Genomic DNA, 16,458 nt, shown 5'->3' with positions numbered 1-16,458 from the left:
GACGCCGCCTGCCAGATATCGCCATCCTTTCACATTTATAAGCAGCCATTTTGAAAAAGGTGCATTGGAAGTGGTTTACTTTCTGAGTTTTCTTTCATTATATGTCTTATGCTTTATATTGCATACCACTTGACTGATAATTTGGTTGATTATGGAATTCTGGTCCAAAACAATTTTCCTTCAGAACTTTTAGTGTACTTCTCCACCATCTTCTAGTGTTGCTGGTACAAAGCCTGATTCAAGAATGCTTCTCCCTCCTTGGTAGGTAGCTTTATCCCTCTCTGGAAGCTTCTAGAGTCTTCTTTTTATGTTTTTATATTCTAAAAGTTTAGCAAAATATATGTTTTTTTTTCTTTTCATTCATTCTACTTGCCAATTGGTGACATTTTTCAGTCTGAAGAATTAATTTTCCTTAGCTCTGAGATGCTTTTGTCTATTATTTATCTGATAATTTCATTTACTCCATTTTCTCAATTCTTCTTTTCTATAACTATTACTAAGATGGATATTCCCCTCTTGCCTCAGATTACTTCAGGTGTCCTTCAGGGTCAGAGATCCTCTTTGTTCTTCCTCTCTTTTGCTGATGCTTTCCCTCAAGGTTTTATGATCCTTGGTTGTTTCTCTTTATGATGAAGGCCTGGCTTGATTAATTAAGATGGTTGGCAGGGGTGGCCTTTGCTGTGTCTAGTCTCTTCCCTGAATAAGAGAGACATCTGAGAGCTTGGATTTATTCTGAATTGGCAGGCTTCACTTTAGGGTCAGCCCCTTCCCCAAATAGCAAATTCAGGACAGCCCTGCTCTGGGGCACCTACCCTCACTCTTGAAGCTGTGGTCTCCTAGCAGGATTCTGTATTTCTTCCTAGCACCCATCCCTGAGCTCGTTCCTCATCCTCTCGAGAGACCACTGAACAGGGGTCCAGGTGTTTCCCACCTGAGTGTTGCCTTAGCTCTAACTGGACCTGAGGTCCTCAGCTGATGTCCACAGGCTGGGTGTGTCTCCATCCAAGCATCCCCTCGCCCTTCTTTCCCACACTCTATCTATCTCCAGCCTCCATTTTCTGTCAGATTCAAATTACTCTAGGATTCAAATTACTCAAGGATTCAAATTTTAAAATCCTTGTTATCTGTAGAGACTTATTGAAGAAGCATACCAGATATTTAGACTTATAAGAAAGTTCCTGGTAAGCAACTCTAGAGATTTTATTTTTCAAAATAGTAGATTGAGGAAAGAAATCCTATCTAAATAGTAGTTTAAATTGTGGCATGTTTTTTTGAACTAACAAATCCTTCTTAATCTCAAAAGCAATCTTCATTTCCCAACATCTTTAACTCTTGAAGATGGCATATGCGACTATACATCTCCTTCCTGGGATGCTTTCACCAAGGATTCTTCTGGAAGGGCATTCTGCAGTTAAAGGGAAGAAACAACGGACTAATGGCAGTATTTCAGCTGAACCGTGACAATCTCAAAACAAAGCCAGTCTTCCTTTCCTTTTAGGTAGTCAAAAAAAGTAAAGAACTTGGTGCTTGTCGAATACCCCAGCTCCTGAGGCGGTGAAGGAGAGGAGCTCTGGGTTCTATCACAGGAGGGGCCAGGCAGTGGGAGGCCCATGGTAACAGATCTTGGAAGGACTGAGGGCCAGAAAAGCTGATGACCAGCTGAGGCCACCCAATTCATACAAATTGGTAGAAATGCACTTTTTCAGATTGCTCCATTATTTTCAAGACAGCCCTGCTGGAGTGATTTGAACAGTAACTCAAGAAGTATTCGCAATGCCCCTTGGGGGAATAGGGAGAAAGGGGGAAAATTCAACTTCCCCAAGTGGAGAATTCCTGATATTCTCACAATAGTGGGGACAACCAAATCAATGGGCTGAGCCCTCAATCTCGGCGTCTGTTCATATGAAACTTAACCCCGCAAAGGACAGGCTACTTAAAATTAGGCCTAAGAGTCACCCCCAAAGAACCTCTCTTGTTGCTCAGATATGGCCTCTCTCTCTCAGCCAACACAGCAAGCAAACTCACTGCCCTCTCCTTCTCTATGTGGGACATGACTCCCAGGGGTGTAAACCTCCCTGGCAATGTGGGACAGAAATCCTAGAACGAGCTGGGACTCAGCTTCAAGGGATTGAGAAAATCTTCTCGACTGAAAGGGGGAAGAGAGAAATGAGACAAAATAAAGTGTCAGTGGCTGAGAGATTTCAGAGTCAGGAAGTTATCCTGGAGGTTATTCTTATGCATTATAGAGATAGCCCCTTTTTAGTTAAGGTGTATTAGAGAGGCTGGAGGGAACTGCCTGAAACTGTGGAGCTATGTTCCAGTAGCCATGTTTCTTGAAGATGATTTTATAATGATACAGCTTTCACAACATGACAGTGTGTTTGTGAAAACTGTGTTCTGATGCTCCTTTTATCTATGGTATGCACAGATGAGTGAAACATATGGATTAAAAATAAATAAATAATAGGAGGAACAAATGTTAAAAAACAGATGGGTACATGGGGAAAATGTACCTATTGCAAACTATAGACTATGGTTAACAGTAATATTTTAATATTCTTTCATTAACAGTTAACAAATGTACCAGTCCCATACTATAGGTCAGTGGGGGGGTGGGGGATGGGATGAGGGGTATAGGAGGATTTGGGTTTTATTTGTTACTTTTATTTCCTTTCTGGAGTAATGAAAATGTTCCAAAATTGATCATGGGGATATATGTACAACTAGGTGATGATACTGTGAGCCAGTGATTGCATATTTCAGATAGTCTACATGGTTTGTGAGTGTATCTCAGTAAAACCGTATTTAAAGAGAAAAAACAAAAAGCCTGTTGGGCATCTTACCAGAGCATTGTCCACCAGTGAAGCTTTTGCTAGAAAAACCATGACATTTCCTTTAACAGATAATAAAACTAACTTACCTTCTCCACGGCCTTTTCATTAATTAACGGACCTTGAGTAGTTCCCTCCTCAAATCCGTTACCCACATGCAGGCTTCTCCTTATTGCTTCACCAAACTTTTTCACAAAAGAATCATGGATACCCTTTTGCACCAGGAAACGGTTGGAGCAAACACAGGTCTAGACCCAAGAGAAAAGAAATGCACGTAGACGGTTTGCACGGCTCTAGTGGCCCAACCATTAGATGGTGACTCCCATGACCTCTCTGCGTGGGAAAACCCCACGTGGTGCTGACCACGGGTCCAGCCCAGTCTCTCCCTTCCCGTGTGGTTTGGCCCTAAAACAAGAGCACCTCCCTCTCTTAACACACCCCACAGCTCCTATACCTCTGTGGTTAAACGAGTAAGCAAGTATAAATATCTGTGCGGGGCAAAAAAAAGACCACTTAATCCAAGGGTTTCAAATGGCTTGAATAAACTATTACAAAATAAACAGAAGGAAGAAAATGGCAACCTCTGAGAGGCGGCAATGCTGCGGCACAGAGAATGGAGGATGGAAGGAACTAAGTCAAATACGTAGATCCTTTAGCTTCAACTTTCCAAACACTTGACTGCATCTGACATTTTGGAAATGGACACAAGACCCTTCTTGAATATTTCAAGCATCATCTCCTCACCATTTTCCTACTCACTTTGGATCCCAGGCCCTTGCTGTTCAAGGCTGTCTTGTGTCTGAGAAGGTGATTGTACTTACTCAGTAGAGAAAAGCACAAGGCAGGAAAATTCTAAAAATAACCATCTTTAAAGGGTCAGGAAAAGAAGAGAGAACAATTTGACTAAAAGACATCTGTTATTCATGAAATTCCCTGCACCTTATTTCTCTGTGGACTCTCGGAGTCTGGCACAGGGATTGACACTGTGTAAACATGTACTGGAAGAGTGAATGAATGAATGAGTGATGGAAGGAACCCCAAAGTTTCCTTCCAGGAGCTGGGAAAGGTGCGGATGGTAGGCTTATTATAAAACACACATACACCCCACCCTAAACCCTGAACAACTCTACAGGACTCACCTGCCCAGAGTTCCTAAATTTAGATGCCAGAGCCCCTGCCACCGCCCGGTCCACGTCGGCAGTGTCAAATACTATGAATGGGGCGTGGCCGCCCAGCTCCATGGACACCCTCTTCACAGAGTCCGCAGCATAGTGCAGCAGTATCTGTGAGCAGGACACAGTGCCGTGAGCATCAAAATGAACTTAATGGATTATTAAGACTTCATTTTAAAAAAGTACCCATTTGTGGAAAAAGCTAGGTGCAAAGTCACATGTACAGGATGATACTTCTCATAAGAAAAAAAGGAAGCAAGAATATATCTTCATATTTGCTTGTATTTGCAAAAAGAAACACTGGGACGACAAAGAGAAACTGAAAGTAAAGATATATAAGGCAGGGGACGGAGTTGGGAACATGGGTTAGAGTGAGATTTCTCAATGTAAACTATTTGTATTGTTTTGATTTTTAAATTATGTAAGTGTATCACCTATTCAAAAATGATATGATAGGAGGGTGTACAGGTGGTTCAGTGGTTAGAATACCCACCTTTCATGCAGGAGACCTGGGTTCGATTCCCGGACGATGCCCCTTCCCCCCCCCCAAAAAAAAGATATGATAGACTTAAAAATCACAATACAAAGATGAGAGATTTGAGGGATATCTGTGCAGAATAAGCCACGCAGGTTGATATATGTGAAAATTAAAAAAAAAAACCAGGATGGTATCATTATCCTGTTTTATAACCTGCTTTATTTTCCCAATTAACAATATATTTGGAACATCTTGACATGTTCATAACATTTTATAACTCGCGCATTTCCTGCAACGCTATAATGTGACACTCTTATGTCAGCACACAAGCTCCAGTGACATTCCTTTATATGCCTGCATAGTATTGTGCAGCAACTTATTTATTTGTTTGTTTATTCAGCCCCCATCTCTTGGACATTTAGGCTTCCAATCTCTTTCTATAGAAAACAACACTGCAGTTTTCCCTCAGGATAAATTTGGAGAAATAGAATTGCTAGCTCAAAGCACAACTGAAAGGCTTTTTAATACATATAATCATTGGGCTTTAAATAGCCATTAAGAGATTTTATGGTCTAGGAAAGCTGTCCAGGGTCTTTTAACTGCTTTATAACAGGATAGTAGGTCTTCCAATCACAGCTGCAAGAGAGAACTGCCTGAGCCAGGCCAAGTGCACGAGGCAGGATTCAGAAGCACAGGGTTGCTCAGGAATGTTTCCCGAGACACACGGGTTGCGGCTGTGGGCTTTGTGGTAGGGCCCCTGGGAAGAATTTGGAATGAATGGCTGGGAGACTGTGTCTGTGCTGGTGCTTCTTTATCTGCCCAGGCGTTAATATTCCAGCAATCAAATAGTCTGACCACTTTCTCATTGCAACATTACTATTCAAACAAAGTAGTAACACGTTTTAAGATTAAACGTTTATTATTGGACTCAAGGTAGCTATTTTCATTTTGAAGCTTCGGGAAATGCCATCTGCCAGGGCAATTTATTTTTCCTGTGGCACTCCGCCTCGCCTCCTCGTGGCCTTGGGCACAGGGCCTGCCTCAGTGCTTCTTCTTCCTTGTGCACGTGTCATCCTTCCCCACACGGCTTTGGCCGCCATGGGCCATACTGCCTGTAGCTCCTGCCTGCTCCGAGTGAACACTCTCTGCTCTGATGCCCACTGCTGAGCGCCTCAGAACCTCTGCTTCTGAAGCCCTGGAGAAGGAATCTGCTTGGCTCTGCTCATGCTTCTAGGCTGGCCACTTGTCCATGGACGTGGCCATGGGCCAAGTCCAGGTTACCTGTTTCCCTGGGGTCAGACAACCATTCATGATGCAATCTGCTGCAGGGGAAGAGATGGGGTGTTATGTGCAGTGAAACACAGCTGCTGCTCCCTCCACAGGGCTCCAGAAGAGGTGCTTTCCCCTTGAGGGCAAGGCAGGCATCTCTAGAACAGGTTTGTTATATGTGGGTCACTTAGGAGGCAAGATTCAACACCCAGGACCAGAAGCTCAGCCACTGACTGTAAAGATCAGCTTAGGAAGGGCCTTTGGTCTACTGATTGCTTATTGCTTTTGCTGTCCCTTTAAGTCACTTGAAGCAAATCATTGTTCTGAGTAACAAAGTGAAGAGACAAAGTTGGGCTTGGAAGAAGATGGGTGGGCATTTTCCTGGAAGTCTGTCAGGTGGTGACATTTTGCTGAGAAAAATGAGGAAAAGCAATTTCCAGCATCCTGGGATTTTCTCTGGCCTGAATGGTTGAGGGTATTACAACTCTTTCTCCCAGGCCTGCCTCTTTTTCTCAAAATTACTTCATAGTGACATCTGAAACCCTCACGTATTGTGAGCTCCATTGAGCTCAAGGACACAGCAGTTTAAGGATCTAAAAATCCCTGTTTCTGAGATGGATCCGACAGTGCTACTTCCCAGAGTGTGAGTTCAATGCATGAGGCAGGCGCTCATGGCTGGGAGTTACTACCCTGCCTGATTCCTTCCTGCTCGCCATGGCTTCTAAAAACTACCACAGGTCCACAAAACCTTCCCGATTAGATGCATATTCTTTGTGTCTGTTGGGTGCTTTATACATGACTGGCATGAGGATTAATGTATATATGTAACAGCAGAAAAAGTATATATCATCTTGAGAGAAATGCCATTAAAAAAATCCCCAACTTTTATTTCTTTTGCACATTTAAAAGACAAGTAAGAATCTACTCAAAGAACTGTAACCCGTACCAAACTTTAAAATCTATCTATAACTACTTGTTAAAATGTACTTGGAAATTTACTGCTTTTTTGTATATGTATTTCAAAATAAAAAAAAAACAGTTAAAAAAATCCACTCTTTGTAAAAGGTGGTGGTACTACAGTAAAGAGAGCCTCTACTTGATGCCTGAAATCCAGATAGCTATTGCTCTCATAGCAATAGTACACATCACCAGCATGTGTACAGAGCAGGGAATTTTGGTTTTAGTTCATTAATAGTGTATGTATGAGGAGATTCAACACTACAGATGGCTGTAGGACTCCATATCCATGGCTTATTTCCATCACAAAACAGATAGAAACACATCCACTGCTTCAGGGCTCTAATCTGTGTATCTTTTTCTGGTTCCATTTCTGTAAGATACTCTGTAATTTTGATACATGCTGTATTTTCTTTAAACAATTAAGCTTAAAAGACTTGAGTTCTGTTAGCAAGCCATCCATACTGCCATTGTGTCCCTTTCTTTTCAGTATGGAAAAGAAAGTGCAACTGGATTATTAGACTTTCATTGTCTACTCAATCAAAACACATACATCTTCACTGTTTGAAAGTTGTTACAGCTGTTAAAGAATCTTCGTGAGCCTGAAGATAATTTCTTGTGAAGTTGAATGCAGGTGTACTGTCATTCATAGTGTCTATATTAAAAAATATATATATACCAGGAACCGTCACTTTTGTTACCTTGAAATAGCATTGGGCTATCATGTTACAGCATTGAAATACATCGATTTATTAAAAAAAATACTTTTATAAGAAAAAAAAATCCACTCAAAGGCCTGCACATGAAGTTTGGGGGAAAGACCTCTTCAACTTGAAAGGAGGAAAAAAGCTAAAGAAAAAGACCTTTCCATTTCTGAAAGTACCTTTATATTAATACAATTTTTGTTCAACTCTGAGGCACCTATTTCAACATCAGGTGTGCTTCCAATTCCAACAACATTGAATTAGGAAAGAAACACATTCCAGAATTGAGGAAAGACAATGGAAAGTTCTCAGCCACTTTACCAACAACAAATACTGGAACTCTTTCCCCCCCAAATCCCTTTGGTATTGTCAAAAAGAAACTTGCGTCAATCAGAAACTACATCCAAACTATCTCCAGAGGATGACCAGACATTACTTTATTTGACAGCACTTTTAACACTCTGCTGGGAACCTTCCTAAGCAGGGTCATCAAGACAAAATAGTATTTAATACTCTATAAAGGGAAAACATTAGAACGCCATTTTTTTTTTTTTTTTGAAACTTAAGTCACGTACCTTTCCAGTAGCTGTTGAGCCAGTAAAAGAAATTTTGGACACCAGAGGATCAGTACAAAGAGCTTCCCCTACTTCCTTGGCCTTCTTTTGAGAGCAGGGAACAACGTTGTATACTCCTGGAGGAATTTTTGCCTGGTTTGAAAGCTAGAAGGAGAAACAGCAGATGCCTGACAGCAAATTATTAAACGAAAAAAAATGGAAAGGAGAAATAGAAGTTTCAATCCAAAAAACAATGGCCAAAATTTACACTGACCTTGTAGACAAAGTAATAATCTATTTGGAACTGAAATAAGATTTTTTATTAGTGTTATTATAACATTAATATTAAGGTGATGTAGAACTTCATTAACATGAAATATCTTAGAGTATGAGTTTCGGTGTCACCTTCTGTTAAAAAGACAAGAAAATCAGACAACCATCAGACTTTTTAAGGGCAACACTTTAGGTTGTATGGAGAATACATTCAAGATAATCAGGGGAAGGAAATATGAGCCAAGGAGCTTACATTCCAGCAAAAGTGGTTTACAAGTACAATGGACACAAACTGCTATCAACATATATATTGTTCCCATCAGCTCTTCCTGAGGAATCTATTAGAACACAAGCTTCAGACAACTAAAATGCCTTCAGAGACATTGCCTTAAACGTTGGTGGTGAGCAATTAGTACAGAGCTACATGTTGAACTAAATCTAAATGAGGGTTACAAGGGAGAGAAGATGGCACCTGATGGCCCCACTCTGATGAGGTGGATGCAGACAGCATCACGATTCTAAATACGGGGAAACTGTCACAGCCAAGAAGAGCCTAAGGATTCATGGCGCCTAACTGGAGTGTGCTTTTCTGATGGGCTTCTGGAATGGAAAAAGGATAGAAGATCCAAACTAACAAAATCCAAAGAAAGCATGGATTTTAGTTAATAATTTATCAGTATTGGTTCAGATATTGTAACAAATGTACCGTAGTGGAGTAAGTTGCTAAAAATAGGGGAAGCTGAGTGTAAGATGTAGGGGAAATCTCTTACTATCTTTGCAATTTTTCTGTAAATTAAACTATTCTAAAATAGAAATTTTACTTAAAAATATGAGAATGAGGAGAGGAAATACAAATAATTTAACTATTTTCAATAGACATATTGATGGTCATTTTAGTATTTATATTCAGAAGTGGTTGAGTTTGTATTGTGGGACTAAAGGAGAGGAGTAATTATGGGATACTCAGATTCAGTGTGTCCTTGGGAACCAGGAAGGAGAAGATGCAGATACAGTACAGGCTAAGTTAAAAAAACCTCACTGTTCTAAATTTGAAAGGCAAGTTTTCTGAAATTATGCAGTATTTTATTACATGTGTGTTTGTGTATTCATATGCGTATTTTCCTAGTGCTATCCAACTGAAAAGGCCTAGAAACCATTACCATCCCATAGCAATGAACATCCTAGCACCTCAAGTGTAGTCTTAAAATATATTTTCCTAAAAAAAGACACCAAGGATTTCAGCAGAGATGGATAATTCCAGATCTCGGGCAGGAACTATATAAGCTAAGCTGGAACTATCTTGCAATGTCAGATAGCAATGAAGCTATCAAAGACTACTGGGATTATGTTAAAAGACTTAAAATCTGACTTAAAGAGGCTGCCAGGGACCAAAAATGGGGCAATTTGAGTATCAATACGGATAACATTTGCAATGGACTGAAACTCATCAAATATGTTAAACTCTACGAGTTCAAAAGATACTTAAAAAAAAAACAAACAGTAACTTTCACAATTCTGAAAAACAGGTAAGTAAGAACAAAGAACCAAGCACTTATACTACCTTTCTTATATGAAGTTATCACTGGGAAACCAAATAGTGGATAAGGGGAAACTCTGCTTTATAGAAGTAGTAGAGCTAATAAATGAAAAAAAAAAAAAAAGAGAAGTGAAGCACCACCATCTTTGCAACTCCTAATGAATTATGAGATTGAGCAGTGCTGAGCAGCAGTGGCAAAGAAGGAGGCTTTCAGGTGGGTTCTTTCTGTCTCAGATAAATATCCATTTTTGAACCTTTGGCAGCTCTGCACAAGCCTAGGGAGAAAGACTCACCTCGGCTAAGGCCAGGGCGGAGAGGGGCGTGTCCTCAGCAGGTTTCACCACCACAGTGCAGCCGGCAGCCAGGGCGGCCCCCACCTTCCGGGTAATCATGGCGCTGGGGAAATTCCACTGGGGCCAGAAGAGCAGAGGAAGTAAGAACATGAGAGGAAGGGCTGACTCACTGGTCCAAAGAGAGGCAGGTCAGGAAGCCAGCCAATGAATTTGATTGCCCGGCTACCTGGCAAGGCTCTCCACTGTCTCACAGGTGAGCTCTCGGGACACCTGCCACCTGCCAACTGAGGGACTCAGGAGACAAAGGCTCCTAAAAACTGGAAATGTTTTCAGAATTTAATATAGGACAGAATCATCTACACCAGGGGTCGGCGAACTTTTTTCTATAAAGGGCCAGATAAGAAATATTTTAGGTTTTATGGGACATACAGTCTCTGTCTCAATAGTTCAACTCTGTGTTTGCGTACAAAAACTGCCAGAGACAGTATGTACATGAATGGGTGTGGCTGTGTGCCAATAAATCTTTATTTACAAAATCAGACAGCTGGCTGGATTTTGCCCTCAGGCTGCAGTCTGCCAACCCCTAAACTACATACTTGAGAGAACCTATTAGCAAAGATGACTATAAAATTAGAAGATGATTTAATGAATGTTTCCTTCTTTATACATGTTTATAAGATAGTTACCCATAGGTATCTACATATCTATAAGAACAATTTTTCAATTTATTTATTTAGTTTTGTTTTACATTTTGAAAAATCTCTTTAATGTCTAGCATAATAGAAGACAGCTTGTTCTCACATCTGCTTCTGCATTCAGTCTTTTGTGATATGTTGTTTTCGTTTAAGAATATGAAGAAAACTTAGTCTCACACAGATATGGGGTTAGAAAAGGGAGGGGAGGGACTCCTTCAACAGCCTTTTCAGAAATTTGGGTATATTCTTTGTTGCTATAACACCAAAACTTGATAAGAGGTAGTTTCTTTTAATTTTTATTCTGGTAACACACATGATGTAAAATGTCCCATTTTAACCACTTTCAAGTATACAGTTCAGTGGTGCAATAATGTAATTAATATATACTTATATAGTGCTTATTCTGTGTGAAGCATGGTTCTAAGCACTTTAAAACTAATTACTTAAATCCTCAGCACAGTATTATTCAGTCAATATTATTATCTACAGTTGCATGTTTGGGGAAACTGAGACAGAGGAGTTAAGTGACTTGCCCAAGGTCACATAGCTACAGAACAGGAAGCGCCAAGTCACACCCAGTTGGCCTAGGCAGTAAAGGGTGGCTCCCTGCAACTAGCCTGAACAGGGACAGAAGGACAGTCTTGAGACCAGCTGGCAGATGTTGTAGAGAATTTAAGCGGGGACCAGGTAGAAGGTAGGCTGGAGAAAAAGGCTGTTCGCCGAGAGAAAGGTGGGAGCCCCAGGTGTGTCCTGCAGCCCCCTCTGGGCAGATATGCTACCTTACTTCTCAGCCCTTTTCACCTATACAGGCTGGCCCGGTGCCAGCTGTTTTGCTGTTTGGTGATACCCGTAAATTAAACATAATATTTACACAATTAGGGCTCCTTAAAAAATGTGTCATATCTTAAGAAACAGGAGCAGATCTTTTCAGAAGTGCTAGGCAATGCCAGGGAAAAACCATATGCCAAGTCAGAAGGCCCTCTGGGACTTCCTGAAGATCGGTCCACTCCCTTCCACCAGCATCTGAAAGCACATCCTCCCCCTCGCTGCCACCCCACGCCCCCTTATCCCAGAGGACCAGGAGACACGCCTGCAGGCCCAGCCAGGGGACCCGGAGACCGAGGACAGCTGACAAGGGCAGCAGGACGAGGACGCCCCTTTCCAAGGAAGAACGAACCGTCTCCGAGCCCCCGCCCCTCTCCTCCCCGGGACTTGCAGACCCTGCCACATACCGGCGTGATGACCGTGGCCACCCCCACAGGCTGCCTGAGCACCAGGCCCCTCCTGTCCTTCGCTGGGCTGTGGATGATGTCTCCGTAAACGCGGCGGGCTTCCTCCGCAAACCACTCTAGGAAGAGCGCGGCATAGAGAACTTCTCCCTGGGCCTCCTTCAGCGGCTTTCCCTACATTAAATCAGAAAAGGACTCCTTTATGACCTAAGATGGAAAGCTTGCCTCCCGTGCTTCTAAATCCTTCAGGGCTGCGAGTGGACCAGAACAGTCTCCCGTTATAGGCCCAGGAGGGATGTGGAGATGGTGATGGAGATAAGCGTGGCTGTACCACCTTAACCCACGGTGAAGTCATCTGCACGCGCAACACGCTGACACATTAGGAGGGGACACCAGAACTGCATCTTCTAATTTTCTCTCTTTTTTTTTTTTTTGAAGGGATTTAAGACTTCTTAAATAGTAAGGGTTCTCCAGGAAAACAGAACTGACAGTATACATCTATCTTGGCTAATGTGACTGTGGGGTGGGCAAGTCCGAATTCCACATCCTCCGTATGTTGCAACCATACTACAAAGTATTTAATTATAGCAATATTTAACTACTAATACATTTTTTTCTTACGGTCTCACGTCTACTAACTTTTGAAGGTCTATGGCTGTTAAAGTATTTTTGCTGCTATGTATGAAAGTTTAAAAAAATCATTTTTTCCCCCATACAATACAAGAGCAACCAGTTTCACTGAGTAAAAGTAAGACCTGGGATTGTTTTCTAAATTAGTCCCAAATGGCATTTAGGAATTCAGCTGTAGGTGGCTGCACTGGTGTGCTGGTTTGAAAGGAAGTATGCCCCCTAAGAAAAGCCATGCTTTAATATAAATCCCATTTCTTAAAGGTAGAATAATCCCTATTCAATACTGTATATTTGAAACTGTAATGAGATCATTTCCCTGGTTGATGTGATTTAGTTAAGAATGGTTGTTAAACTGGATTAGGGATGACATGTCTCCACCCATTTGAGTGGGTCTTGATTAGTTTTCTGAAGTCCTATAAAAGAGGAAACATTTTGGAGAATGAGAGATTCAGAGAGAGCAACACTACAAAGCAGAGAGTCCACCAGCCAGAGACCTTTGGAGATGAAGAAGGAAGACACCTCCTGGGGAGCTTCGTGAAATAGGAAGCCAGGAGAGAAAGCTAGCAGATGACACCGTGTTCGCCATGTGCCCTTCCAGCTGAGAGAGAAGCCCTGACTGTGTTCGCCATGTGCCTTCTCACTTGAGAGAGAAACCCTGAACTTCATCGGCCTTCTTGAACCAAGGTATCTTTCCCTGGATGCCTTTGATTGGACATTTCTTTAGACTTGTTTTAATTGGGACATTTTCTCAGCCTTAGAACTGTAAACTAGCAACTCATTAAGTTCCCCTTTTTAAAAGCCATTCCGTTTCTGGTATATTGCATTCCAGCAGCTAGCAAACTAGAACAACTGGTATCATGACAAGTGTAGGGGAGGGTCTAGTTTTGTTAAGTTCTGGAAAAGTGCCACTTGTAAGGCAGGATCTTTTTTGGATTCCATTTGGGTATCTTTCTTGGGGTGCATGCTGGGCGGTGAGGCATGGTTGGCCAGACCCATGCTGACTACCCGGTAATCATAAAGGTAAAAAATTTCATCGCATCCTCCTTGGTATCCATTCCCTGGAAACCTACTTGGTACCAGAAGATACCTGCAATCCTACCAAATCCTCTCACAAACTGAGCTCCTTCGTTTGTTTATCTGTGATAATTTCCAATGAAGCTTCAAATTTTTTATAGTTGTTAGCACACCATTCCAGCAGGGGTACGCTCTCTCAGCTCTTGTTTCTGTCCTGTCTCTTTGCCTAAGAAATGAGATTTTGTTTTCCTTTTTTGTTCTGGAGTTAGATAATTTTCTCTTCTTCTGTGCCTTGGCAATGAAGAATGTACCCTTGTTATATCTGGATTTTCATAGACTATTAGAATCTCTACAGCTCCCATTTCCAAAGCCTTTAGTGTATCTTCAACTCCAAAACAGTACCTGCCTGTGTCCTGGCTGATTTCATCAAAATATCATCCTATTAATTTCTTCTCTTGAATAAATTTCATGTTGGAGAGAACTTCAGTAGATAACTCAGTAGCTTGACTGAATCCATTTTCACTGCCATAGGAGAGATCAACTAATTTAAAAACTTTTGATTGCAACCTCTGATCAAACATATCAGATTGAGTTCAGTTATAAAGTCAGCTGATCTAGCTAAAAGGAGATTAGCCACATTTGCTTTGTCCTCAGAAATAAACTGCTGCCCAGCAGTCTCAGCATAGGTTATTCTTCCATTCTGAAATGGGCAAACACAAGGCAGACTGACCTCCTCTACCATGTTTCTTTTGGAAATCCACAGTGAATTTGTGTAGGACTTCTCTTGTGTTTCCTTGGAGTGTGCCAAAAAGCCTGAAACTGTTATATATCCCAGGAAAGTCATGTCCTTTTAATCCTGATCTAATCTTGTGGGGGCAGAACTATTGTTTAGAGTGGAACCTTTTGATTAGGTTGTTTCCATGGAGATGTGATCCACTCAATTGTGGGTGTGGCCTTTTGATTAAATAGAGATGTGACCCTGTCCATTCAGGGTGAGTCTTGATTAGTTTACTGGGGTCCTTAAGAGAGCTCATGGAAAGGAAAGGGTTCAAAGCTGACACAGACTCTGACGTTTGGAGATGCAGAGTCCAGCAGACATCACCATGTGCCCTCCCATGAGATGCTAAGCAAGCCAGTATTTGGAGAAAGCCAAGGGAAGCCAAGAGATGAAACCCAGCTCCAGAGAAGCCAAGTGAGGAACGCCCACAGATAACAGAGGCTGAAATCAATGGAACCCATGAGCAAGGGCCTGGCAGATGCCAGCCACGTGCCTTCCCAACTGACAGAGGTGTGCAAGATGGCATCAGCCTTCCTTGAGTGAAGGTAACTTCTTGTGGGTGCCTTAATTTGGGCATTTTCATGGCTTTAGAATTATAACTTAATACATCTCCTTTATAAAAGCTGTTCCATTTCCGGTATATTGTATTTTGGCAGACTTAAACTGAAAATCCATCCATTACAATGAAGCCAAACTTGCTCTCATCCGAAAGTAGTGCTGTTAAGAGCCTCTGTATGGAATTTGTTGTTCACACAAATACAGTGACTACTGATCAGTTTGAAAGACTCAAAGTCAATGTTGACTTTCTTTTCCTTTCCTTCTTCCTTTATAATTGTTCCATAGTAAACAGACCATTTGGAGGGCCTTTGTTATACAGTTTGAGCCTTTGTTGCACAGAAGTAATGGCTCCCAGAGCTCAAAGGTGTGTTCCTCACAACTTAATATTAGATGCAGCTCCAAACTCATCTGCTAACATTTTTCCCACGAGTGAAATCGGATCTTTGGGTGGAATGATCAATGAAATCATACTTGTGCTACTGCTGCAGGCTGCCTCCAAGCTCGCGATGAGCTTTTTGGTCTTTCAGACCTCCACACTCCTGTGGCAGCACGGGAGCCATCTGCTAACTCTCGTCTCCTCCTCCCTTAGGGCACAGTCCTGGGCAGCAGTGATGTAGGACACTGGCTCTCTCTCCCAGCAACTGCGTGTCTACTGGTACATTTTTTTTTAAATGGTCAAAAAACTCATATTAAAATTTGCCAACTGGACTCAGTTTAGATGATCCTAATTTTGTTGGCAACATCCAAAGCATCATAGTCAGGAGCCAGTGGAACATATGCCTTCTTCTCTCCATCAGGCCTGATCAGAGTGTTGACCTTGGCCACGTCAATGTCACAGAGCTTCTTCACACCTGTTTGATCCGGTGTTTATTGGCCTTGACATCTGCAGTGAACACAAGTGTCGTGTTGTCGTCAATCTTCTTCATGGCTGACTCAGTGGTCAGGGGAAACTTGATGATGGCACAGTGGTCAAGCTTGTTTCTCTTGGGGATGCTCTTCCAAGGATACTGGGGTTATCTTCTGAGACGCAGCATCTTGGGCTGGCAGAATGGGTGAAGTGCCCATCTTTTTTTGTGTGTGTGGCTGTGGAAGCTGTTCAGAACTGCCTTCTCAGCTTTTAAAGCCTTTGCATTGGCTTTGGTTTTGGGAGGGGCAAGAGCTTCCTTCTTTTTTGGGGGTGGAATGGTTTCCTTCTTTGCTTCGGTGCCATCTTCGTGAAAAGGCCTACTGGTACATTTTTACATGTACAAAACAACATGAGAAATCAAGAGTCATGTTGAAAAAAAAATTGGACTGGTGAAAAAGTAGCATTCACATAGTTCTCCCTAAAATCTATTTCCTGCCTATTATTAAAGAATAAACTGGAACATTTAGATTTTGCTGCAATATAAGTATTGGGGCTTAATTAGAAAATGCTTGTGACTGGCAAATTAGTTATTTGATATATGATCCCCAGACAAGCAATTCACATTTCCTTTAGCTACAT

At 41.8% G+C, this 16,458-nt stretch overlaps 1 protein-coding gene and 1 pseudogene across 3 annotated transcripts in view; both read right to left on the bottom strand.

The window, feature by feature from the left end:
* Positions 1-16,458, bottom strand: part of ALDH5A1 (aldehyde dehydrogenase 5 family member A1) — a 32,170-nt gene that overhangs the window by 12,865 nt on the left and 2,847 nt on the right. Inside the window, exons 3-7 of one of the 2 annotated variants that reach the window (XM_077143761.1) lie at positions 11,996-12,166; positions 10,069-10,185; positions 7,987-8,130; positions 3,971-4,114; positions 2,921-3,079 (exon numbers count right to left, since the gene is read on the bottom strand). In XM_077143761.1, the coding sequence (XP_076999876.1) occupies positions 2,921-3,079; positions 3,971-4,114; positions 7,987-8,130; positions 10,069-10,185; positions 11,996-12,166 (735 nt within the window). The remainder of the gene's footprint in view (positions 1-2,920; positions 3,080-3,970; positions 4,115-7,986; positions 8,131-10,068; positions 10,186-11,995; positions 12,167-16,458) is intronic. The other variant, XM_077143762.1, reaches the window with a different exon arrangement.
* Positions 12,062-16,342, bottom strand: LOC143668707 (large ribosomal subunit protein uL23 pseudogene; annotated as a pseudogene). The gene is made up of 3 exons (XR_013168536.1): positions 16,335-16,342; positions 14,367-16,196; positions 12,062-12,166 (listed from the first exon to the last, which is right to left on the bottom strand). The product of XR_013168536.1 is annotated as a large ribosomal subunit protein uL23 pseudogene (transcript).

This window comes from Tamandua tetradactyla, chromosome 25 (genome assembly GCF_023851605.1).
Source record: "Tamandua tetradactyla isolate mTamTet1 chromosome 25, mTamTet1.pri, whole genome shotgun sequence".
In the NCBI taxonomy this organism is placed as follows: domain Eukaryota; kingdom Metazoa; phylum Chordata; class Mammalia; order Pilosa; family Myrmecophagidae; genus Tamandua; species Tamandua tetradactyla.
This window is presented reverse-complemented; position numbering and strand designations above follow the sequence as displayed.